This window comes from Diabrotica undecimpunctata, chromosome 5, assembly GCF_040954645.1.
Source record: "Diabrotica undecimpunctata isolate CICGRU chromosome 5, icDiaUnde3, whole genome shotgun sequence".
NCBI lineage: Eukaryota > Metazoa > Arthropoda > Insecta > Coleoptera > Chrysomelidae > Diabrotica > Diabrotica undecimpunctata.
In genome coordinates, this window is record NC_092807.1 from 94,656,389 (window position 1) to 94,683,534 (window position 27,146).

At 32.6% G+C, this 27,146-nt stretch overlaps 1 protein-coding gene across 2 annotated transcripts in view; it reads right to left on the reverse strand.

Annotated features, from left to right (window-relative positions):
• The window catches only part of LOC140441489 (xanthine dehydrogenase-like), a 42,517-nt gene extending 16,275 nt beyond the window's left edge, over window positions 1-26,242 (reverse strand). The window contains exons 1-9 of one of the 2 annotated variants that reach the window (XM_072532243.1): window positions 26,103-26,242; window positions 17,586-17,643; window positions 15,480-15,576; window positions 14,651-14,928; window positions 9,790-11,678; window positions 8,915-9,223; window positions 5,572-5,909; window positions 5,189-5,495; window positions 4,739-5,012 (exon numbers count right to left, since the gene is read on the reverse strand). In XM_072532243.1, the coding sequence (XP_072388344.1) occupies window positions 4,739-5,012; window positions 5,189-5,495; window positions 5,572-5,909; window positions 8,915-9,223; window positions 9,790-11,678; window positions 14,651-14,928; window positions 15,480-15,576; window positions 17,586-17,643; window positions 26,103-26,165 (3,613 nt within the window). In that variant the 5' untranslated portion in view covers window positions 26,166-26,242. The remainder of the gene's footprint in view (window positions 1-4,738; window positions 5,013-5,188; window positions 5,496-5,571; window positions 5,910-8,914; window positions 9,224-9,789; window positions 11,679-14,650; window positions 14,929-15,479; window positions 15,577-17,585; window positions 17,644-26,102) is intronic. The other variant, XM_072532244.1, reaches the window with a different exon arrangement.
• Between the last annotated feature and the right edge of the window lie 904 nt (window positions 26,243-27,146).

Below are 27,146 nucleotides of genomic sequence, written 5' to 3' on the forward strand. Positions count from 1 at the left end.
ACTATAGTGATGTAGAATTGTAATAACGTATCCAGTAAAGTTTTTGTAGTTTTTGTGAATAAATTGATTTAAACTCCCCACAAGTGTTTCAATATGTAAAGTTCATTCGTGTGTGTTTGTGAGTATTTCCCGATTTCGGTTCGTATATATTTTATTGTTACATTTTATATTTTTTTAATAACACTGTTCTGCTGTATTACATTTTTATTTCCTTTAATATGATTTTTAAGAATGCATATTCTTTTGTCAATTAACCCACTAGCGCGCCTCTGGCTCAGTGTTTATCTGTCGATAACAATGGACTAATCCCTTAAAACAGGGTGATACCTACCTGCTCTTTATGAAACGACAGAATTTTGCAATGCGGACGGAATTTATTGACGGATTACCCTGTAGCGCTTTTGAATACTTCATGAGATTTTATTACTCTACACTCATTAGAAATAGATTATAGACATATTTCTGCGGTATTAAATGCGGTATTAAATATTAATTCCACTGCCACTTTCCGGTAACACTTCAGAATTTTGCGTATTGGGCTTTGGTAAGAAGCCACTTAATCACTAAAATCAACACTCTTTTTCACCAAGTTATAATCGAGAATAGTTTGTGGTTTTAGTACTTGTGTATAATTTTTCTTTTCATCTGATTAAACCAAGATATAACTATTATGTTTAAATGTTGTAAGGATTAAAACTGGTCTTTTGTCGACCCATTTTATTACTTGTAAAATCAATAATGGGGTTAAGTTTCATTGTAAGTAACTGGTTGCAATTTTTTTAATCGAGATTTTGGTTTTACATGTTTTTATAGTAAAACATCTGCACATGAATAATTCGTTTCTTGAACAATGATTTCAATTCATCGACCAATAGTCTAAAATAAGGTTTTATTACGTCGTCCGGAATATTATAAACTGGTTCTTTTTCACAAATATATTGGAAATATGGTTTACATTCTATATTTAGAAAAATCTTTTACTGCAACTCTTGTTCCCATAAGACCGTATGTTATAAATAAATATATTCCTATAAGAATTATCTTGAAAGATGAAAAAAATACAATAAAAAAGTGCAATATTAAGTGTTATTTTAAAATAATAAGTCATTCACGGGCGTACAGTTAAAAACAAAAGTTTTCAATGTTCTATTGCTTGATTATTATTATCTGGTATTCTGAAAATGTTGACATTTTTTCCTGGTCTGATCTCCCTCAACTAACGTCATCTTTCTTAATTGGTGGGTTGTATTGATCAGGTCTCTTTAAGTGTTTTGTTGCTATCCATAGTGAATGATCTTCTTTAGACAATGTACTAATGTAGTGTTCAAATGTGGCATTGCGTACATCATGTAGCGCTCATCTTAATTGTCTGATTATCTACCTCTTGCTCTTTATTTTTCGACTATTAGTTGTATAATATAATTCGGAGTGTTATTTGTCTTTTCTTGATTTGGAATTGTTAATCGTGTAGCTCCATATGAAATAGTAGGAGATGAAAACGGCAGCATATTCATCCATAAAAAAAGGAAACGCGATAAAGATATCTGAAACAACTGTTTTATGTTATAAGAGATGAAATAGTCCGAAATTACCAAAACAGGTGAACAGTGCACTATAAAGAGGAAGTAAAATTAGCTATGAAACAGTTTGAATGAGAAAAAGAAGTAAGCTTAGACCAAATACCAGCAGGAATTATTCAACTGAAGAAAAAAATTAAATCGATAACAATATTCACTCCATTTACAGAAAAGGCAGTGACCCGCAATTATTTTAAGAACTTCTTTAATAGCCTCCAGTCAACAATTTCCTAACCATGTTTAAAAAACGTACGGAATGCACTGTATATACTAACCCAAGTCGTCAACATACTTGTTGTTGCAGTTATGTATTACGATCAACTTAAAGGTTATGCACGACTCCCCTTGTATAGGTACACAGGCAAGCACATGCGGGAGAAAAAAGATTTGTCATACCGTTACATTATGTCAAATTTTAACGTTGAATATTTTATGGTCCCCTTTGGGTTATAAACCGAATGATCGACTTTTTCTCGCACAGATCCCTGCTATGTAACTTTACAAAGCGAGTTTGCTGGGTATTAAAGAACCGTCTATGGCATCATATAATTTTACGCTAATATTTCACGTTCTGCGACGCATTCCACGTTTGACACATTGTCTTTTTTAGTTTTCTGTCATTCTATTTGTTAAATCCTATCTCATTCTCGTCACAGCCTCAAGGAGCAGTAAATGTGTGTACTGAACGGGAGGCATATGTCTAACAGTGAACGTTGGAGATTTTTCGAGTTTATCATATCTTCTTCTTTGCGTGCCTCTGCTATCGGAGATTGGATGTCATTAGGGCGATTCTAATTTTATTTACTGCTGTTTTGAATAATTCGTTAGTGGTACAGCCAAACCACTCTCTTAAATTTCTCATCCAGGACATTCTTCTACGGCCTGGATTTCTGCATCCTTGGATTTTTCCATGCATTATATTTTGTAGGAATGTGTACTTTTGTCCTCTCATCAGGTGGCCAAACTATTCAAGTTTTCTCTTTTTTATATTCAGTATAACTTCTGGATCGTTATTTATTCTGCGTATTACCTCTTCATTTGTAATTTTATCCACCCAACTTATTTTTAGTATACGGCGGTAGCACCACATCTCAAAGCTTTCAAGATTTTTAACATTCTTCTGTTTAAGAGTTAATGCCTCAACAACCGTAAAGCAAAGTACTGAATACATACTAAGTAGTTAACTAAAAGTGGACGTATGCAAAGAGATGTATGACGTAATCGTATGGTATTCGCTAATAATCCTGTCACGTAATATGCCACACACTTCTGTGCGTTAATTCGTTTACGCAACTAAGCCTCTTTTGACATAACATATATAGGAGCAAAGATATATACCTATAGTCCTTTTAGTGTTGATGTATTTGATTTGTACGTCGTAGTCTTCTATTAGTTAAATGGTACCATTTGAGGTACTTTACGTCACGATTGGACTAATAGGATCGAAGATACATAACTAAGGCCCTTTTGCCAAGCTACTCTATTTAATTTTTATATCTCATTGTATTATATTATTTAAATTCTATCATTTAAGGTACGAAACGTCATGATTGGACTAATAGGACCGCAGATACATAACTAAGGCCCTTTTGACAAGCTGATGTATTTTATTTTTCTATCTTATTGTATTCGATTGGTTAAATCCTATCATTTGAGGTACTGTACGTCACGATTGGGCCACTAAAAACAAAGATACGTAACTAAGGCCCTTTTGACGTGATGCTGTATTTGATTTCTATGTCATTGTATTCTATTGGTTAAGTGCTATCATTTGAGGTATCGTACGTCACGATTGGACTAATAGGACCGAAGATACATAACTAAGGCCATTTTGACATGCTACTCCATTAAATTTTTATACCTCATTGTATTTTATTTGTCAAATCCTTTCATTTGAGGTACTGCACGTCATGATTGGACCAATAGAACTAAAGATACACAACTAAGGCCCTTTTGACATTGTTCTGCATTTGATTTTTCTATCCCATTGTATTATTTATGTTAAATCCTATCATTAGAGGTACTATACGTCACGATTGGACTAATAGGACCGAAGATACGTGACTACGGCCCTTTGGACATGTTGCTGTATTTAATTTTTTTATTTCATTGTTTTTAATTGGTTAAATCCTGTCATTTGAGATACTGTACGTCACGATTGGACTTATAGAAACGAAGATATATAATTAAGGCCTTTTTGACATGCTGCTATATTTGATTTTTCTGTCTTATTGTATTTTATTGGTTAAATCCTATCATTTGAGGTGCTGTACGTCGCGACTGGATGAATTGGAGCGAAGATACAATAGGTAGTTGCAATATATCATAACCCGTTACTTTTAACCAAACATGATGCCAGAATGATTTGTAGATGAAAAATATATATATATATATATTCTTAAATTTACTATTTCGTCGTGGGTAATATTATATTCAACAACGATGCCAAATTTCTGATGCTAAAATGATTGATAATGAAAGTGGGATATACATTTTCATGTATATAATGGCAGCGAGTAAACGGTAAAACCCTGAACTAAATATATATAATATTTTCACTGTACCATCATTTTAGACTCAAACATTTTCTGGAATAAACTTATATAACTCAGTAAGGGATAAAAAGAGAAAGCGGATATTTTAAAATACCAACACGGTATCAAGACTCTAATCAATGAGATGGTTAAAATTCTTGTAACAAGTACGGGAAAACAGTTATTAAGGTCTTGTAAAATAGCGTCGATATACAGATGCTACTTTGCAAGACGATGCTAAATTGATGGTAAAAGCATAATGTATCGATGCGAAAATGATAGTAGGATGTATATATATATATATATATATATATATATATATATATATATATATATATATATATATATATTATATATATATATATATACATATATATAGTATACCATATATATATATATATATATATATATATATATATATATATATATATATATATATTATATATATATATATATATACATATATATAGTATACCATATATATATATATATATATATATATATATATATATATATATATATATCCATACAAACTAATTCATAGCTTAATTATTTTCAATCCATACAACCTAATTCATACAACCCATTCATTCTTTATATCCATATCCATACAACCCAATTTTTTACCTATATCCATAACAACGTCTGTCCTTAACACTTTATGATCACCAGTAAGCGTATCAATTTCTGCTTCGCTGCAAGCCGCCCCATATGTGAAGTAGTTAAAGAGGCGGCCTTCGCCAGTTTCAAAGTTGTATCCCAGGTCAGGAGTTTTGTGAAATCCAGTAGCAGCTAGGCTTACTCTATCCAAGTATGCAGTTTTAATCAAATCCTCCCAGGAAGCTTCTGGATTCGCCTCTTTGTAAGGTTTTAATCGCTCGTTTAATTTATCACATGCATTCTAAAAATATAGATAGTGTATAATAGGTAAATAAAAATATACATACATATTTGGAAATATCAATTATATAAATATTATATATAATATAAATTATATAATAAAATATACTAAAAGGAATCAACAAAACAGTAAAATTGTTTATTATTATATAGAGAGTAATATACTTCTCTACTTACCACTACGGCCATTCCATTCAAATCTGATCCAGTACTAGCTGCTGTAGCAGAGGTATTTGGAACTTTATCGGTGGCTGTCTCACTGATATGGATATTTTCAACTGGGACTCCCAAAGCTCGGCTAGCGACTTGAATCATTTTCGTGTGCAGACCTTGACCCATTTCTATGCCTCCGTGAGAAATTAATACAGATCCGTCGGTATAAATTAAGACTAGAACGCCAGCTTGGTTTAGGTATGTACCTGTAAAGCAGATGCCATACTTTGTTGGAATGATACTAATACCTCGCTTTTTGTACTTATTTAATCTGAAAAAAAAAAATAAAATAAAAGAAAATAATTTAGTGTCAATATGATAATAATTATGATAATAATTCAACATACCTATTAAATTCTCTAATATTTCTCCTTCGCTTATGAAAGTTGGAAGACTCCATACATTCTCTCCAACATTGACGCAATGTACAGTTCTCCAATTTTTGATTATAATAGGTTATATCACCTTCATGGTACATATTAAGTTCACTAACTATCACTGGATCTATTCTGAGATAATCGGCTATATGTTGGGCAATATTTTCGGCCAAAAACATACCCTGGGGACATCCGAATCCTCGGAAAGCTGTATTGGATGGCAGATTTGTCTTACATGGTATTCCGATTACTTTGCAAGCTGGTATGTGGTACGCGTTTTCAAAATGGGTTACTGCTCTATCCATTACCTTAAAGATACCAATATTAATAAAAAAATTAAGAAAATTTTAATCTTAACCCTTTGTGTACTGGTGGGATTAGCGTTAAGACACATTTTAAACAATTTTTATGCTGTAGCTTGGTGTTTCTTGCGCTTAGACACAGTCAATACGTGGATTGTCGAGATCTCCTCCAACGACTCGCACATCAAATTTTGTTTCGCTGACCGTGGGTAATATTTTTATAGTGGTATGTTTACAGTGGTTTAGCACGTGGTTGATGGTGCTGTAATATTTATTCAAGTTAGTTTTACAAGATTTTTAATAAAATGGCCGGTAAGTTTTTCTAAAAATATATTGCATGGTATATTTACATACATTTTACACCTTGTAATTATGGTGGTGGCAGTGCTGGGACACAAGGCAAATGCATGCTTTTTTGTATATACATATATATCGGTTTCAAAACGTCTTGCGTCGTTGTCCGATGCCTAATTTCCACGAATTTCTATCATTCCATTGTTCTTCGGTTAAGTCTCGGGAGCTCATTGCCTTTGTTATTCCCTCCTTCCATGTTCTTTTTGGTCTTCCTCGTTTCTCACGATTTGGTGGTATCCATTTCATGGCGATTTTTGGTAGTCTTGTTTCTGGCATTCTTTGAACATGGCCATACCATATAAGTTGTTTCCTTTCTATGTCTGTTGCCAGTGATCCATCTACCCCCATCCGATTTCTTATTTCATCGTTTCTAATTCTGTCTGCTCTAAATATTCTGCTCTAGATATGCTTTTTTGTTCCAGGCAAAAATAAACATTCCTATGCCGATTTGGAAAGTAGGTCTCAAGAGGAAATCTTTACTCTTATTGAAGACATTCCATCTGATGTAGATTCAAATATTGATGACAGCTCCGATGACGATGAGAAAACAGATTTAACAATAAATATGAATCAAAGTATTTTTGATATAGAGTCTTTGCCGATTATCTTTATAGACGTCGTTTCAGTGGAAAACCAACTTGAGGACGTCTTAGAGACAAATCAAATTGAAGCAGATGAGAGTAACGATGATAATACTCCGTTGGATATAAATTTGTATCCTTTTAAATACAATGTGGACTAGAGAGTTCCAAAATTGCATTCCCTATAAAAAAAATTAATGAACCAGTCAGCCCCAATATACCAGACAATATTGATTCTCCTATGGATGTATTTCTTCAACTCTTTACAAAGGACCTTATTAATATTATTGTCTTTCAAACCAATCTATAAGCGGTCCAAAATAGCGACGGAACGAGAATAGATTTACACAAACCAATGCAGAACAAATGCGAGTATTCTTAGCAATGAACTTACTAATAGAAATAAAGAGACTTCCTAGTCTGAGTTACTACTGGTCTTCCAGAGCGGATCTTCGAGATGTGTATATTAGTTCTTGTATTCCTAGAGATCGGTTTGTGTGGTTGCATTTAAACGACAATTCTCTTCAACCTAAAAGATATGAGGCCAACTATGACAAACTATATAAACTTAGGCCTTTACTGAATCATCAATCAGAATCGTGTTTTGCTTGTTAGAATCTCTCAGAAAATCAAGCAATGCACGAGTCAATGATAAAATTTAAAGGACGTAGTTCCTTACGTCAATATTTACCAATGAAGCCCGTAAAAAAAGGCTACAAGATCTGAATCAGGGCCGACGAATCCGGATTTGTATACTAGTTCGACGTTTATACAGGAAAAGTTGCTGATACGACAGAAAAAAATTAGGAGTTAGAGTCGTAAAAGATCCTACTCGTAAATTGGTAGGAAAGGGTCATAAACTTTATTTCGACAATTTCTTCAATTCTGTGGAACATTCTGTGAAAAACTTACGCGAAGACATAAATTACGCGTGCGGAACAGCAAGAAAGGGAAGACAAAACACATCAATGGATATAATAGCAGACAATCAATTAGCAAGAGGGGAGTCGGATTAGCGAGTTAGCAAAGATGGTACAGTTTTTATGAAATGGAAAGACCGAAAGGATGTTTTGTTTATAAGTAATTATCATAATCCCGAACATATTGGAACAGTGTCTAGGAAGAGAAAAGATGGTACTATGGAGGACATTGTTTGTCCAATAGTAGTCAAGGACTATAATACTAACATGGATTTTGTTGACAAAATGGATATGCTAAAGTCAATTTATGAAGTTGACAGAAAATCGAAGAAATGGTAGCACCGGATCTTTTGGTATTTTTTGGACGTGTCGCTAGTAAACGCCTTTATTATTTTCAAAAGTAGATCCGATGGACAATCGCTTACGTTGAAGATGTTTAGGTTAGCAGTCAGTTAGTTAGCAGGTTAGCAGTTTAGGACTTATTGGCACCCAACCTGACGTACCAAGAAGAGGATGCAAAAGAGCTAATAACACTGAAATAAACCACTTCAAGCGCACGGTACACTTAGAAATCCGATTTAATAAATGTGCACATATGCCAATTCACATGAAACCAAGGAGATGTGCCCTTTGCAGCACTCGAAAAGGACCACACAAATCTTCCTGGAGCTGTTCAACATGTAATGTAGGACTGTGCCTTAACGACAAAAAAACTTGTTTCTCTTTATACCATTCAAAATAAAGTTCTACTTTTGAAAATATTTTATTAACCGACGCCTAGTGTCCTAATACTTATTACACGGTCTATAGCCTTTGTTAGCTGATAAAAAAATAAAAAATACAATACATTGTTATTAAAAATAATGATTTTATATAAAAAAACCAAAAAACTTCTTAAAAGTTAAAAAAAAATAATTCCGGCGTCAAAGGGTTAATCAACAAAGTGGAACAAACCAGAACAAACCTAAACTAAACATTATACAAGTTTATACTTCAACTGCGGACAAACCAGAGAGTGATATTAAAACTTTTTACGAAGACATAGATAATATTTTAAAATCCATTAAAATGCTACATGCAGATTTTATATATTTAATGAGCGGATTATAAATTATAATAATTAAAAATATTTAACTAAAAACAATAATATACTTACCGATTCAGATAAATCTCTTGAATAACCTCCATTCGAATACAGCTCCGCATCACAGCCCAAAATTTTGCCATTATCATCAAAAGCTACTTTGTACTTGAAATAGTACGGATGTCTTCCTCCGGTTGTGATTATATCTTCATCTCTATTCAGCATACATCTGATAGGTCTATTAAACATCTTAGCCGCTATTGCTACTGGTACAGCAACAAGAGTTGCTTTAGGACTCTTTCCTCCAAAAGCGCCACCTAGACGTTTTACTTTAGCTATAACTTTATTTTGGGGAAGCCCAAGCACCTGACTTATTAGTTTCTACAAAAGATACTCCAAATCATTAATTAGACACAGTCTTATTGATCGACAACTTTCGTACATTTATTCTAAAAATAATAGAATGTAAAATAAAGATACAAAAACGAATATTGCATAGTCAATAGTACTTTTATTCGTCATTTATATTTGTAGCTGTATGTGTAACAAAGAAGAAGAAAAAGAAATTCAAGGAAAACTTAGTTAAGAAAAAAAAAATGGATGACAGCATTATCTGGATGACACTTTTATAATTTGGAGCCAAAGTGAAGATCTAGTTCGCCATGGATATAAATGAAAACAAACAGGCTGCATTTAAGATGTTTAAATATAACTCAAAACCAACAGAAACTAATGATTTTCTTACAATATATTTAAATTTGACATATCAAATAAATTGGTAAAATATTAGCCATACATTACATAATCGTCTTTTAAAACCACATTAAAAATGTATTACAAAAAACATGTGTGATCGATTTAACCACAAATCTAACAGACCATTGCCTACAAAATCAGAAAGCAATGTTTCATACGTTCTTTGATAGTTTTGCAAAACCTTTACTTACCGAAACTTGAGTAGGATTTTGGGTAGACGAAAAGATCTCCATTTCATTATCTTCCGGTTTAGGAACAGCTATACAGCACTGAGTTTCCAAATAAAAATGTTCCTGGCCACCCATTTTACATTCTCCCTCCAGTTTATGTGGAGCTGTTTTGAACACATCAGTAAGATCTCCTTTCTCAATCAATGGAGTAGCTTGGAAAAAAGATTTGTGTCTAATAGCGTCTTCTGTACTGATTATGACAGGTTGTAGTTCTTCATAAACTACTTTAACCTTTTTCGCTGCTTTGTGTGCAAGTGTTTGGGATTCAGCAACTATAAGGCCTATTCTTTGTCCCACTGATGTGACGGTATCGGAGTAAAATATGTTTTCGTCGAGAAAAATAGGACCTTTGACGTTAGGGAAATTTCTTTTTACATCCTTGTCGCTTATGAAGCCATGGACTCCATTCATTGCTAAAGCTTCTGATGGATCTATACTTAAAATATTTGCGTGAGCTTTGGTACTCAGAATAAAAGCACAGTACAACTCTCCTTCTATATAAGGAATATCATCGTTGTATACAGCTTCTCCGGTTGCTTGTTTCAAGGCAGACATGTGAACAATTGGTCTTTGAAGACCATCAATTTTATTTTGAGTTTCTGGTACTAGTTGAAAGTATTGCGAACTTTTATAGTCATACTCGGGAAATCCAGAAGCACCACTGACTTCTCTATTTTCTAAATCTACATGTGGAAGGTACTTTTTCAGCTGTAACGATATATTTAAAAATGCTTTGAAGAATAGACTTAAAGCAAGCGATTTTCTATATGAAACCATGCCACCAGGTGCATCAGGATCCAATGGTAAATCTTGTAGTAGTATGTTAAAGGCTAATTCTAGAGTAGTTTTATTCCAAGGTAAACCGTTTAGTTTGCCTTCAGTTTTTGGTGCCGATACTGTTTTAAAAGACATTCCACCAATACCAAAATTTATTTCCTCGATTAGATCAGACTGTGGTTTGAAAGAAACATTCACTGCTTCATTAACTATTGCTATATCATCTTCCCTTCGTCTAGCTTGCTTGAAAGCCTCAAAATACTGATATTCCTTTGTGTATGGAATATAGATGGATAATAATATTTCTTGTGGTTTAAGAATACTTTTTCTATAGCCTACAAAAAAATTGTTGTCCAAGATAACTTTTCTAGTTCCGTTTTGTTTGCTAACAAGCTCCAACTTTGCTTTTGCGGCCATTAAAATTGGAATCATATCTGATATAGGACTACCAGTCATGATGTTGCTACCCAAAGCTCCTACACTTCGAATTTGTTTACCTCCAAACCAATTCATCATCTCTAGTATAGATTTGAATATTCTGGTTTTGTGTTCAGGTTGAATTTTAATCTGATTTTTTAAATATTGCTCGATTTCTACAAGCGTTGCTGATGCTCCTATTCTCACACCTTTAAGCGTGGGTTCTATAGTCCTGAGTTCCGGTATCTGCACTGGTTGGATGATTACAGGATAAATCATCTGCTTAAACTTGGTTTCAATACCCACTTCTGTATTTCCTACCACAAGCTTAGCAGCAGGATAACGATCTTTAAGATCGAGGAGTTCATGTAAGGTTGTAGGCCGAAACCATGTTATATTCTCGCCCTTAAAGACTAAGTACTGTTTATCATATTTTTCGCATAGTTTTAGCTCTGGAGGAAATATGGGTTCTTGCGATGGATGATAAGGAACGAATTCGCTAGGTTGGTAAAGTGCTTCTTCGTCTTCTTCTTTGCTGATACCATTTTGTAATTTACAACATTTTTCTCCCATTCCACATACGTCGTTGCCGTTTATTGCTGATATTTTGTTGCCGTTCTGGATTAGTTCCCATTCTTCAGTAAATGTTTTATAACCTGTTAAAAAAATTAGTATTAAACACTTCATTATGATACACAATATCACAAAAAGTTATTTAAAAAAATGTAGGCAATGATATTCTCTGGAAATAAAACACTGAAAACTTTTGTTTTCAACACTTCCACAAATTTTATTATAATTTACTATCACTACAGCTGTTTAGACAAAGTGCCTTTCTCAAGTGAGCTATTTCTGTTTGCGGCTAACACTTCATAGTCTTTAACTAAATAAGTTGAGGAGGGAAGAAGTGTTTCTCGCAAGTTGGTCATTCAGAATTATATCTGTATTTTTTAATTTGTTAATATCCATAGATTCTAATAATGATAGCTTAAGGCCTTTATTTGAAATGTGAAGAGTTTGAAATTGGTTATTAGAAGAATGATTGTGATCTAGAAGGTGCAGAGCGTAATTAGAATAAGTTTTTCTGTTATTGAAAGCCCTTTTGTGTTCTGCTATTCGTTTGTTAGAGGTTTTACCCGTTTGACCGATGTAAGTTTTAGTGGAGTCGCCACATTTTAGTTTGTATATACTACTGTGTAAGTTCTTTTTCTTGTGGCTCTTAGGTACTGGGTTTTTCTCTGGTGGTGGAAATACTAATTTCAGGGCTTCTTTATGTAATATTTGATATAAAATTTGATTTAGCGTTTGTACGTTGAACCCATTGTTTACTGCTATTGGTTTAATGAAATTTAATTTTCAAAGTTGTTAACAAAGTAACATGTATTATTATTTTTATGTAAATAGAGTGGACACAAGCAGTAGTGTAGACACCCAAAAGAGAAACTAGAGCATCATTTCAACTATGGCAAAATGAAAGAAAAGATGTAATAATGCAAAAATGTGCTTGGGTGCAAGGAGACTTACAGTCTGCAAGTTTTTCGTTTCTAGAAGAAGATTATTCTAGGTATGAAAATCTATTATGTCTTGGTATCTTAAGTATATTTTTTGATGATGAGACAGTAAACTACTTAGCGAAAGAAACCCAACAATATGCACAATTTGTAAACCAAACTGACACATGCATTACATCTTGAGAAATAAGTTGTTTTATAGATATTCTCCTGCTATCGGGGTACAATTCATTACCATCGAAGATAATGTATTGAGAGACCTACGATGATGTAAAGAACACTTTAGTTTCTAATTCATTTAGACGAAATAGTTTTCTGCAAATTCAAAGGTTTTTGCATTTCGCAGATAATACAAAGCCTAATGTTAATGACAAAGCATGGAAAATTCGACCATTGATTGACAGAATAAAAACAAAATGTTTTGAAAATTTTGTTCCAACAAAAAATCTATCATATGATGAGTCTATGATAAAGTATTATGGTCGCCATCAATGTAAACAATTTATACCAAATAAACCAATCCGCTTTGGTTATAAAATGTGATCGTTAAATACTTCTACTGAATATCTGGTAAACTTTGACCTATACCAAGGAGGAATTCACGATCAAATGAACAATATGATAAACTTTTTGGCAAGTGTTCACCCCCTTTGGTGCGAATGCTTGAAAGATAAATCAGTCAGATTTACACTACAACTTACACGTTGACAACCTTTTCTCAGGACTTAATTTATTTAGTTACCTACGAGTTTTGGCGTACGGCACAATTGGAACAATAAGGAAAAATAGAATTCCACCTAACTGTCCCTTGGAAAAAAAAGGAGTTTTCTTAAAAAGATCGTGTCTATTCACAACAAGCAATAGAAAAAAAAACAGCGGTGTATTACTGGTGCGATAAAAAGATAACTCTGTTGTTACAATGGCCTCTACGAATTGTGGTGGTTCAGCAGTGGGCATGGTAAAAATATTTTCTCATGAAGAAAAACGCCACATTCAAGTAAGTCACTGTATTGCTGAATACAATAAAATTGGGGGGGGTGCCGACTTGACGGATCAAGGTGTTTCAACTTAAGTAGCAAGTCGCAGTAACAAATAGTATTATAACATAGTTGTTGGATGTTGCAGTCCATAATTCATGGCATTTATATAAAAAGAAATAAAATAGATATATCCTTGCTATCGTTTAGGAGAGCCTTGGCCCAAGTTCTTCTTGCAAGATATAGAAGTCCTCTCTTATATACAGGAAAACCTACATACATACATAGACAGAACTTGCCAGATCTTCGTTTTAATCGCATCGACAATTTCATTACACCAAGCAGAAGAAGGCGACGTGCTAATGACGGATGTGCAACATCTGGACGAACAATGTGCCAAAAATGCAACGTTGGTTGTGTGTTAATTGTTTTATAGGATACTACACCAGACGGTGAAAATATTCTCAAATAAATATTTAAAAAAAAAATTAAAAATTTTGATTTCAACGATCCTAAAAATTCCTTAAGCTCCCAGCGTTATCATATGGTAACACCATACATTTTTTTTAGAAGACATGAAACCGAAAAGTTTGTTTTTTTAGATTAAATTATTAACATTTTCATATAATTAACCATAAAAGTAAAGATTTTCAAAAAAAAATTGGGCGCTAATGGGTTAATAATAATTTTTGCTAGAATTTATTAGAAATAGAGCATTTTTATGACGAAGTACCACAATAATTCTTGGATAATATAAAGGATAGAGACATCACGATTATTATGGGCGATTTTAACTCAAAAGTAGAAAAAGGAGAAGTAAAAGATATTATTGGGCAGTAGGCTCGGATTAAAAAATGAGAGGGAAGATAGATTGCTGGAGTTTTGTCTAAAGAATAGTTTAGTAGTCTCAAACACTTGTTATTACGGGCTTGAGCTTTGGTGCAGATATACATTCATACCTCTGGATCTTTCTTAAATCGTAGATTGTCTCCAGTTTGAAGCCACCGTTCTTAACAAAGACCGCACTTAAAAAAGAAGAATAATTTCTTATCCAGCTTTTGGATATTTATGTTAAATTTATATTGTATTGATATATTGATAATCCGCTTTCCTAGTACAAGTAATACTTGTATTACTTACCTTCTATTATAGGTCTGTAGCCAGTGCATCTGCAGAGATTTCCTTGAAACGCCACCTCCATGTCTTTCATAGACGGCCTTGGAGAATTTCTAAGTAAAGTGTACATTGACATGACTATACCAGGTGTGCAAAATCCACATTGCGAACCGTGAGCTTTGGCAATTCTTTCTTGTACAGGGTGTAGTCTGGTTTTTGTTGACCCTATTCCTTCGACTGTTGTTACTGCCAAACCGTGCATGGAACATATTGGAGTCAAGCAAGCGTTAACTGGTAAGTGTCTGTATATTGGAGTTAAGGTCTTGAAGTCTCAATATTCAGTATTTATGATAAAAAAAAACTTAGTATATCTATGACATGGCGGCAGTAATACAATAAAAATTATTTTAACACTACTAGCTGTTTATATAGGAAATATAGAAATAGCTGGTTAATTAAAAATGGAATTCGTCGTGTAGTCAAGCGTGGGTGTGCTCGTCACAAAGTCTTGTTTAGTTCTACCAGAGAATAATATTCTCTGGTTCTGCCCTCTTCGTAGGAATAAACCGCTCTTACCTAGAGGTGATCGCTCTGCAACAAGTTCGAGGGTCGAGTGCATCGTAGTAAATTAGATTATTCTTAATCTTTAAAGATTTTATCTCAAATGTTCTGGAGTAAAATTAATGGTTTCCCGAAAACCAGGTTTTCCCAAAAAGAAGTACTTCACAGACTTTATAAAAATATAAATATAGCCAATTTTAACGCGGGAATTTAAAGATATGAAATTAGCTTTTGAATAAAGTTATATGTTAAAAATATTAAGAATAGAGCATTTATTTTATTTAAAGGATACATGATTTTGTTTGTCTGTCGATCTAATTTGGAAACCATTACTGTGCATGCTCCACATCCTCCTTCTCCACATCCAAGTTTGGTACCACATAATCTTACTAAAATTTGAGTTAAGGAAATTGACTACACAAAATTGAAAAAGTTTTTACGGTTAAAATTATCGTATTCAGCAAATTTAACAGTACCAAATATAACCATTCTATTTATTCAATTATTCCTATAACATATGTCAAATAACGACTGTTGAAAATTGCACCGAATAAAACGTTGAATAAAAAAATTGAAAAAAGAGAATTTAAAATTTTTGTTAAAACTCCGCATCGGAAAACTATAAAACATTGCAAATGATTTACGGATGATTGCCTATCCCATGACAGCATGGTGTAAAAGTGTTAAGGTGTCGTAAGGTAAATCGTCGGAAAAAAAGGATCGGTTTCCTAATGCTTGCCTTATATACTCTACAAAGGCCTTCCGTTTTGATAGGTGAAGGATCCTCTGCTTCAAATACATCTCTCGTTGATTTACGTTGTTGGTTATAGTTAGTCTTAAGAAAGACTAGCTAATTTTACAATAAATTGATATAAGGTTGAATGCTCGAATAAATGAACTTTGAAAAATTAAAGGGAAATATCGAGCACAATTTTAATAATCAAATCTTGCCCAAGTACTTTCGCTTTCTACAGCATCATCAGGGGCATTCCGTCAAATTTGGGCTATCCAGCAAGCGCAGAATGTAATAAACATGAAATTAAACATAAATTGTACATAACACCACACTAGAACAAGGACAAACAGTTTAAAATTATTTGAAAAATATTCTACGCTACATTCTTCTCGGCAACAGGAGAGAGAATGAACTATTATCCGTCTTTTTAAATATTCCGTCTGAAAATAGAATCACTGTTCCACCAAAAATGTTTTTGATGGTCACAAATATCTTTGAAAGTTCTGTCCAGTCCCTGTAATGACCTCTTGTGAACCAATGTACATTCATCCCAACCTTCATTCAGTTGCATACCCGTAAATTATTTGCCATTGCTCTATTTTTGGCGATGTTTCAATCTGGAGTTTCATTAATTTGTATGTTGAATGGTAATTTCAAGACCAATCATGCATTTCGTCCGCTTTCCAATAAAGTTGCAGATATTCCAAATGAATCCAACACTAGGAACCAACATTTCATTCAATTTATTTTATTCTATTTCATACTATTTTATTCCATCTTAATGTAACTACTATTTTAATGGGAATAGGCCACAATTGAAATTTAAAATAAGTTTAATAACGTTTCATTTCCACTTCGGAAGTCGTTCTCAAAATACAAACAATAATAAATTAAACAAATTTTGTTTTTTGTTACCTACTTGGTGAAAAATCCTTCTGATTTAATTTTATCCGACTCATTTATATTGACAATTCAGACATACATTATACATTTTAAATTTGACGACTAACTAAAACTAAAACTTAAACCAATATTGCTGAGTTGCCATCCTGGAACAGCCCCAACATTAGACAAAGCCATAAGAGAGAGAAATACGTCAGGGAGAAAAGCCATCACAATGTTAAACAGCATTTTAAGGGACCAATCCATCAGCAAAGAAAATAAAAAGAGGGTATATCAGACTATAGTAAAAATTATCACTTTGTATGGCCACCGAAAGAAAGAACACTGGCAATGCTGAAAGCGACGGAAATGGATTTTTTGAGAAGAGTTGCAGGAAGATCTAGAAGAGAAAGGATTACCAACGAACGCTTAGAGAAATAATGGGAATCAAACGAACAATCACAGATGACCTAACAATAAAACAACTTATCTGGTTCGGACACATACAAAGAATGGATGAACAACGAATACCAAAAGAAATATTAAAATGGCAACCAGAAGGAAAAAAAACGAGGTAGACCGGGAAAAATTGGAGCGAAGGAATAAATAAAGAACTGAGAGAGAGGGCTATAGAAGAAGACCTATGGAACAACGACGGACTAAGTGGCGATTGGAATTCGGAAAACGGCCGAGAACGTTATAAACCGACAAGTAGTAGTAGTAGTAGGAGTAAAAGAAAAAACTGTAAGTATAAAAAAGTATTTGGTAAAAAAAGGATACAATTGCTTCTTAAGTAATGCAATAGTGTCCATTCTGGATCGACATTATCATCTTGTACCTAAAACAATAAAACGAAAGATAAATAAAAAAATTATATAATTTTAAAATAATACAGGGTGAGTCATGAGGAACTTTACATACTTCTACCATATGTAGAGTCCCTCAGGGAGCATATCATGTGGCCACTAAAAAATGTCAACTCCTCTTCTTTATTAATTAACAGGGTGATTTGTGTAATTGACCATTTATACGGCTCATTTGATTTTTTTAATTTTTGCATGATACAGTACACTACTATGAAGCAATCGACTGGTATTAGCTAAACTAAAAAATTCCAGGACTGGCTTTGGAAAAATTAATTTAGAAATTCGTATTAAATATTACACCCTGTATAATTTTTTTTTAAAATGCAATAAGTGATTTTCAAACTACATAAATAGCCAATAAAAACGACATATGCGACAATGTTGTCGCACTTTTATTAATTTTTTAGTGAACGATCAAATCCTACCAAAAATAGAACAACCATAATGAAGTATCAAATTATAAGGTATTAATTTAAACAAATGTTATAAATTTCAAACATTTTAATTAAAATGAATTCCTACAACATAATTTAATACGTAGAAAATTAACATCTTTACTGTCACTTTGTATTATCTCTACGATAGAATCAATTGTTTTTCAATTTTAAATTTTTACTCATAGATCGTATTGGGGCATTATTTTCGATAAATAATAAATTAAATTGATTAAAAAGTCAAACCTCTTGTATGTGTTAGTTTTTGTTGATTGTAAATGATTAAAATTTTATGTCAAATAATAATACATTGCATCAACTGTACTAAATAAAAATAAATCTAAAAAAGTTTAAAATGAAGGTTGGCGTTGACCGTTTGACGTTTCTTGATATTTTATACCCATTGTCATTATTGTCATTATCAATTGTTATTTATGTGTACAAGAATACATATTTCTTCTGTCATATCTACGTTAAGTACATTGTGTTAGTTTTGGTAGAGCTTTTGTTACTTTCGTTCAAAATGCCACATCAGTTTTCGACCACAGAATATGCAGACTTAATATTTGTTTATGGATTCTGTAATGGAAATGGGAGGGCTGCTAGTAGAGAATATTGCAGGAGATTTCCTAATCGTCGAACTCCCAGTCATCCAACATTTGGGTCAGTTTTTAATTATTTGCGAGAAAATGGCACTTTTCCTAGTGGAACAACAGAGCGACATGTAGATGAAGCGCAGGAAGATGACATTATGGACGCCGTTACTATGAACCCTACAATAAGCACTAGACAAGTAAGTCGAGAACTCAATGTTACTCAATCAAAAGTCTTACAAAAAAATAATCTATACCCATATCACATTCAAATTGTTCAGCGACTACATGCTGGAGATGAGATCGATAGGTTGGAATTTTGTAGATGGATTAACAATAATCGACCAACGCTATACAGGACACTATTTACAGATGAAGCCCAATTTACCAGAGACGGGATAAATAATTCACGAAATTCACATGTGTGGGCAGAAGAAAATCCCCATGCTATTTGAGAACGTCGTTCTCAATTAAGGTTTTCTGTTAACGTGTGGATTGGTGTCATAAATAACCAATTAGTAGATCCTCACTTTTTTGATGGTCCTTTAACAGGGCAGGTCTATTTGAACTTTCTACAAAATATTTTGCCGAATTTGCTTGCCAACGCGAACGTTGCTGTCCGAGGGATGTATTTTCAGCATGATGGGGCACCCCCACACATTTTACTGGCAGTGAGACAACATCTCAATAATGTTTATGGCAACAGGTGGATAGGACGTGCAGGTCCTATTTCGTGGCCTTCAAGATCCCCTGATTTCAATCCCGTTGATTACCATATTTGGGGACGATTGAAGCAACTAGTTTACGCAGTGAATATTAATAACCGACAACAATTAATTGATAGAATTATACATTGTTGTAATACTATTAGAAACGATCCCGAGAGTATCCGTAATTCAATACGTCAATTAACAATTCGGCAACAAAAATGTGTACAGGCTGCAGGGTTCCATTTCGAAAATCTATTTTGAATTATTTTTATTTTGTTACCATTATTGTATCTTTTCCAGTTCTAATTTATGGGTTTATCATAACTATGTACATATTTTTAGTTTTTTTTTTTTTAATTGTTTTTCGTTATTGTTAGTAGTTACTGTTTTTTGTTGTGCAGTGACTCAGTTTAGCATTTCAATTAAAATGTTTGAAATTTATAACATTTGTTTAAATTAATTACCTTATAATTTGATGCTTCATTATGGTTGTTCTATTTTTGGTAAGATTTGATCGTTCACTAAAAATTTAATAAAAGTGCGACAACATTGTCGCATATGTCGTTTTCATTGGCTATTTATGTAGTTTGAAAATCACTTATTGCATTTTAAAAAAAATATATACAGGGTGTAATATTTAATACGAATCCCTAAATTAATTTTTCCAAAGCCAGTCCTGGAATTTTTTAGTTTAGCTAATACCAGTCGAATGCTTGATAGTAGTGTACTGTATCATGCAAAAATTAAAAAAATCAAATGAGCCGTACAAACACTACAGTAAAATGAAATAAATGGTCAATTACACAAATCACCCTGTTAATTAATAAAGTAGAGGAGTTGACATTTTTTAGTGGCCACATGATATGCTCCCTGAGGGACTCTTCATATAGTAGAAGTATGTAAAGTTCCTCATGACTCACCCTGTATTTATAATAACATTATAAATAGGCTGTTAAATATACTTTTGTTTTCGTTAAAGACGGAAATTTTATAAATATTATTTTATTAATAAACATAAACAATTATATCCATCCAAAAATTTTAGTGCTAATCAAATTACTATTTTTTTACGCAAAAACTTACTCTTCGTAAACATTAAAATTAAAGGTCACTGAAATTAAAAATATAAACAAAGATAATATTAATTATATGAGTAATATCCAAATATTTTGTAAAGAAAAATAAAAATAGAGTTAATACTAATAATAAAAAGTACGCAATTGCAGACAAGTGAGATCTACAAAGGAGTATGGACGTCTCTCGATGATGAAATAACGATTTGGACCATGTCTTTATTGAACAAAAGCATCAATGGAGCAACATGCATATTTTCCGAACAACTGGAAACATACCAAAATTAGTCATCTACTAAAACCAAAGAAGGATGCAAGAAGATCAAAAAATTAGAGGCCAATATCACTAAAGGAATCACACAAAATATTGGAAAGGGCCATCTATAAAAGACTACAAACATGCAGAACGAAGAAGAGTCATTCCAAAAGATCAATCAAAAAAGAAAAAAAATATTTAAACAACAACTAGTAAAACTGGTCAGTGACGCAAATATTAACTTAAATAGAAACAAAAGAAGAGGTCATACTGGACATAGAAAAAGCCTTCAACACAGTTTTTAAAACAGCCCTAAGCTACAAGATGCAATGAGCTAGGCTGCCTAGCTTAGTGTCAACTATATAAAGCTTAAGAATACCCGTTAGAACAAAAAGATAATACAATAGGCGGCAGGCGGAACAGTAGACGCGAACTTTCATACTATGTTTTTTGTATTTTTAAAATTTAAATAATATTTTAAAAATTGAAAAGAGTAACTTTATTATTTATTTTAATATAGAGAAAAAAGTAATACAACACCAGTATAGAAACTTCGCCTGAAAACATAGCATGTGATTTGTCTTTCAAAGACATGCAATGATGACAATAAAGTTCTCCTGTTAATGATCCCATAGTAAATCAGAAAAAAAAACAGGAAAAAACCTCATGATACCATTCCGACATGATAAGTATTTGGTTTGGATTTATATTTTTTGTTAAAGAAAATGACTTCAAATAGAGATAACATCACTAACGAGGAACTAGAATGGTTATTTACTTATTAACTGTATGAGTTTATTACAGATGGCATTTTCAGAAGATCAACCCGACAATGAAAAAGATGATATGCTATCTGGTACCACTAATTTAGTAACTGATTTTTCGATGAAATGGATACATAGCCCAAGATTTCAGGACAAATTCAAAAATTTTAATTTTGTACACAATTTTGTATCAACTTTTCTTAACATGGAAGAAGCAGCACCTGTGGAAATGTTTTAAAAAATCCAGAGAGCTTTCAGTAGAGGAAAGTGTGGTAGGTATCAAGGAGCGCTCAACTTTAAAACAATACATGCCGATGAAACCTGTTAAACGAAGCTTCAAAATTTGGGTTACAACCTGTGCACGAACAGGTTATATGCTTCCATTTAAAGTTAAATGATGGAAAGGAAACAAGTCACATTGAGGCTGCATTGGGTGAAAGAACTGCTCTGTATTTGAGCAGGCCATACTATTTCAAAGGTTATGCTTTATACTTTGATAATTTTTTTTCACAATTGAATTGCTGTCCAATTTTCTTCATGAGAATACCTTTACCTCGGAACTTTCACAATAAATAGAAAACATTAGCCCAAGAATCTTTTGCTAAATGATAATCAATTGAAACTGGGTGAATCTTATTTTGTAGGAGATGAGTACGGTAGAATATTGGTTTATAAATGGCATGACAGAGGCTAAAAGTGTGTGGTCGTAATTAGTTTTCTTCATTGAAAGTTGATGTTGATTGAACAAACGAAGGAAAAAAGACAAAGTGGCCTGTCCACAATCAGTAGCTAAATATAACAAATTCATGGGCGAAGTATCGATACCTTGTTTCCTACTTCATGTCATGAAAAAGTCGTAAACGGTGGATGAAAATTTTCTTCTATCTTATAGATTCTGCGATTGTAAACGCATATATAATGTACAAAACATCAATGCTCGCTAAAAAAAAGCCGTGTCTCATTTACAATTTCGATCAATACTAGCCAATGAACTAATTGGTACTTAATTTTTCCGACAGAAAACAAAGATGTGCGTCAACTACTGCAGGCAAAAACCAAATGCATTTGAGATCAAAAAGATTGAAAACAAAATTTGAGATCTACCATAAGTATACTTTTTTAAATAAATACTAAACTAAGTTTTCTTTTTCAGAATAAAGGTTACCATGCCTCGCAGCAAAAGCGGAAATAAAAACGACCTATTAATCCAAGCAATATCAAGTGTGCAGTAAAAAAATTCTCAATGGTGAATTGTCCATACGGGAAGCTTCTCGCTATTATAATGTGTCTAAAACAACACTTATTAGGCACATGACTAAACATAAAAATTTAGAAGGTACGGCGGAGTTTTGTTATGAAGCGAGCAATAAAAGTCAATAAGTTTTTTCAATTGAAGAAGAATATAGTTTGAAAGATTATTTAATAACAGCAGCACGCCTTCACTATGGCTTGACAAGAATGGAGGTTCGTTGGTTTGCTTACCAATTCGCTCTTGCAAATGATAAAAAGTTTCCATCGTCATGGGAGCAAAATAAGAAAGCCGGTAAAGGACGGCTAAGATATTTTCTAAGGTGTTACACAGTAGAATTATTACTTCGAAAACCGGAGCCTAAAAACCTAGCATGATCCACCTCGTTTAATACAGCCAATGTCAGCTTATTTTTTACAAATTACAAGAAAGCTCTGTCTCGAAATGAATTTTCGCCACACAAAATTTGGAACTGTAATGAATCTGGTTTTACAACCGTCCATGTCCCTCCTAAAATAATTGGTCCAAAAGGCATAGAACAACTTGGATAGATGACAAGTGGAGAAAGATGACAGAATACTACTGTAATTGTGGTAGTAAATGCCTCTGGTACTCATATTCCACCTATGATGGTGTTTCCTAGAGTACATTTCAAATCCCATATTATGTTGAAAGGAGCTCCTGTAGGCACAGATGGAGGTGCCAATTCATCTGGCTGGTCTAATGAGTCACTTTTTTGCAGTTCCTGGAGCATTTTAAATGTCATGTACAACCATCTATTGAAGACCCAGTAATTTTACTTCTTGACAACCATGATAGTCACGTTAATATACCAGTTATTTAGTAATGTCAAAACAATGGCATACCATTGGTTACTTTCCATCCTCACACAAGCTTCAGCCGCTCGATAGGACTGAATGCTTTACTGCAGCAGGGTAGCCTATAAGTATCTACGACGTTGCAGAGTTACTAGGGAAAGCATTTCCAAAAGCTTTTTGTCCATCAAATATTCTTAAAGGATTTGAAGTATCGGGGCTTTATCCCCTTAATGAAGACATATTCCAAGAACACGAATTTCTTACCTCTTACGTTTCGGATCGTCCACTAGAAAACAACAACAACGGTGTTAATGCTCAATTTAAAAATACCGAGAACTTTAATGTTCAATCTAAAGCTTCAAATGGTTCATGTGATGTAGCCTCTTCAAGTGTTGAAAACTATTGTAATATTCTAAATAACCGAAACCAAATTAATTCTCCTCCGACATCTGTTGCTGTTACTCCAGAAATGCTACGTCCATTTCCTAAAGCACCTCCCCGAAAAATGGTCAGTGGTGGAAGACCACGAGGGAAATCTCGCATATTGACAGACACTCCCGAAAAATATGAAATAGCATAGTTAAAAAAAGTAAAACCAACTACTATTAAAAATAATAAAAGGCAAGGTTTTGGAGATTCTACGCAAAAGAGTTTATCAAAAACAAGAAAAACTTTTACTTCTAAGGACACCAAGAAGGAATTATCATCAAGTTCAGAATCCGAAAATAAAAACTTATCCCTTAGTAGTGAAAGCAGTGACGAAGAAAATTGGAAGGAGCAATTCAAAGAGAGGAAGAAGCAAGACTGCTGGAGAACAAGTTTGCAAATGCTGATTTAAAAGCTGGCGACTTTGTATTGGTGAAAGTTCAGGGGAAAAAAAGGTTCCGTTATTATTTAGCTGAAATAATACGTTGTGACGACGAAAACGAACTAAAATAATTACGTCGGTATAAAAACACCGATAAGTTCTTCAATGATGCAACTACAAGCTTTAATTTTCTCGAAGAAGATGTAATTGCAAAATTACCTCCTCCAATTTACGTTAGTGGAACAGCTCGTCAAGCTCAAATGTTGAGATTTGGAATAAGTTTTGGACAATATGACGTTGAATGACCACAAATATGTTTAATTTTGCTTTTTTTCTTTATAAAAATAATTTTAAGAGTTTCGTTTGAATAAAATTTAGATCTGAAAGAAGCAGTTTATTAATGATTGTCGAAAATGTTAACCCTGTTTACTATTTTCATTTTTATGCATTTTAAGTTGTGATATAACTATCTTTTTACATCATTTTGGTAACTGAAATAGTGTTCCAAGGTACAATACTAGAAGGTCCAAGGTACAAGACCAAATTGTACCTCGGTCCATTCTACACCAAATTAAAAATGATTAAATTTATGTATTAAACATATTTCTTTAAACCTTTTAAATAGATTGGTGCTTAAGAAACATATTGCTAATTTGCTATGTTAAATCCCAACTCAATACGTTAAATAGTAAAATAGTTACAGGTCATTCAAAAAAGTGTCCCAAGGTACAACTCTCTCCCTTACCTTGTGAATGTGAACATTTTTATTTATGTGAAATATCAGTACCATTAAATGTTGAAATAAGTAAACATCAATCGTATATCAAAAATAGAGAATTTGATGGATTCGAAATATGTAAACACGCATAGAAAAATAAACATAGAGTTCAATAAAAAGATTCAAGTATTGTTCTGAAAGACATACATAGATAAAAGACAAAATCAAAGAAGCGGCTCTAATTGTGTTAAATGGAACCAATATCTGGTTACCCATAGATTTTTCGATGTTTTTTCGTCATGGGAGCACCAACGGAAGAATTTTACTGTCAGCATGGTATTTTTTTAAAAACAAATCACATGCAATGTTTTTGCTGACGGGTATTCTTAAGTTAAACTTGATTTCATGTAATTGAATAAATTTTCTTCCAATAAAGTCGTCGAAGGAACGCAACTCAAAAATATTGACAATATCATTTAAGTCGTCTACTTTAAAATGTATAATATATGTCTGAATTGTCAATATAAATTACTCAAATAAAATGAAATTATTAGAAGAATTTTCCTCCATGTAATAAAAACACAATTTGTTTAATTTATTAATGTTTGTTCTTTTGAAAACGATTTCCGAAATGGAAATCGAATCGTCAAATGAACTTATTTTAAAGAAAATTGGTGACTTATTTTCAATAAAAATAGTAAATTGCATTAAGATGCCACAAGAAAATAGCTTATATTACAACAATATCAAAAAATAAACGTAGAAAAAAAAAACTGAGAAATATTTGTAAATATGAATAAAAGGATAAAAGAAGTTGAAAGAGTATAAAAATAAATACACTTATATATTAAAAAAGGTTTAAATATATTTAATAGGAGAAATCCTAGAGATAACATTTTTAAAAATAAAAAAAAATGTTTTGTTAAACAATTTTTTTAAAATAATTTTTTTTATTTAAATTATTAGATTTTATTTTTTAATATTTGTTTAAGTTATTTGAAAACTCACTCGCTTTCCATTTACAAAAAACACCAAAGAACTGGAGCGGTCTTCATCTACGTGTACCACCATTCTTAACAATTTAACTTTCGCTCTGTAGTGTTGATAATAACTATTGAATTAATTATTTATTTGTCTTGTATCCTATATATCACGTGATGCATTTCAGACTAAAGATATGAGAATTTACGGAAATAATTTGCAAGCAATTCTACGTAAGATTTTTTGACCAATTGCGTGTTTTCTCATGAGATAATCAAATCGTCCTGATAACAAAATAAGAAGTAAACACAATATAAACATATTTTTGGCGTGGTCAACTCGATTCTGCCTCTTATCTCGACCTTTTGCTAAGTCGTTTGTCAACATTTAAACAAAATTTTGTCTTTTACGGGACGGTCAATACAATAGAAAAAAATCTTTATTTGATGTAAACATCCAAGAAATGAAGTAAATTCAAAACAACAATCTTGGATCAAATAAATGATAATGGATATCATTGAATGAATAAACGGATGAAATATCAATGAGTCAAAGAAAACCTATGCGCACAATCTCATAAAAACTTTTTCCTCGTCTTATTTTTTTTACTTTTTTTAGGTATATTGCCTGTTATTTTTCAACATTTTTATTTATTGCTTTTTATTCTATTGTAATATGGCCCCCATTCAATGGTGTTATTTATATAAGCGTGTTCCTGTTGTCGTTACTTATTGATCTGTTTATCATTATCAATAGATAGTATTGAATGGTGAAGAAAATTTGGGATGATGATGAAGTACTTTAGTATTGTAGCTCAATTAAAAAATAATAAAATTTTATTATTATTTAGGTACTTGTGACTTTAAAACTCACAAATATTATAAACGCATCAATTTACAATATGTACTTCGTGGAAAACGGCTAAACTAATCATGATTCCCAAACCAGACAAACTAGTAAATAAAGTAGAATCGTACAGACCAATATCTTTAATACCGATTATCTCCAAATTATTTTAGATGATATGGTTTATAAGAATATAACACATACTTGGCCATAAACATATTATTT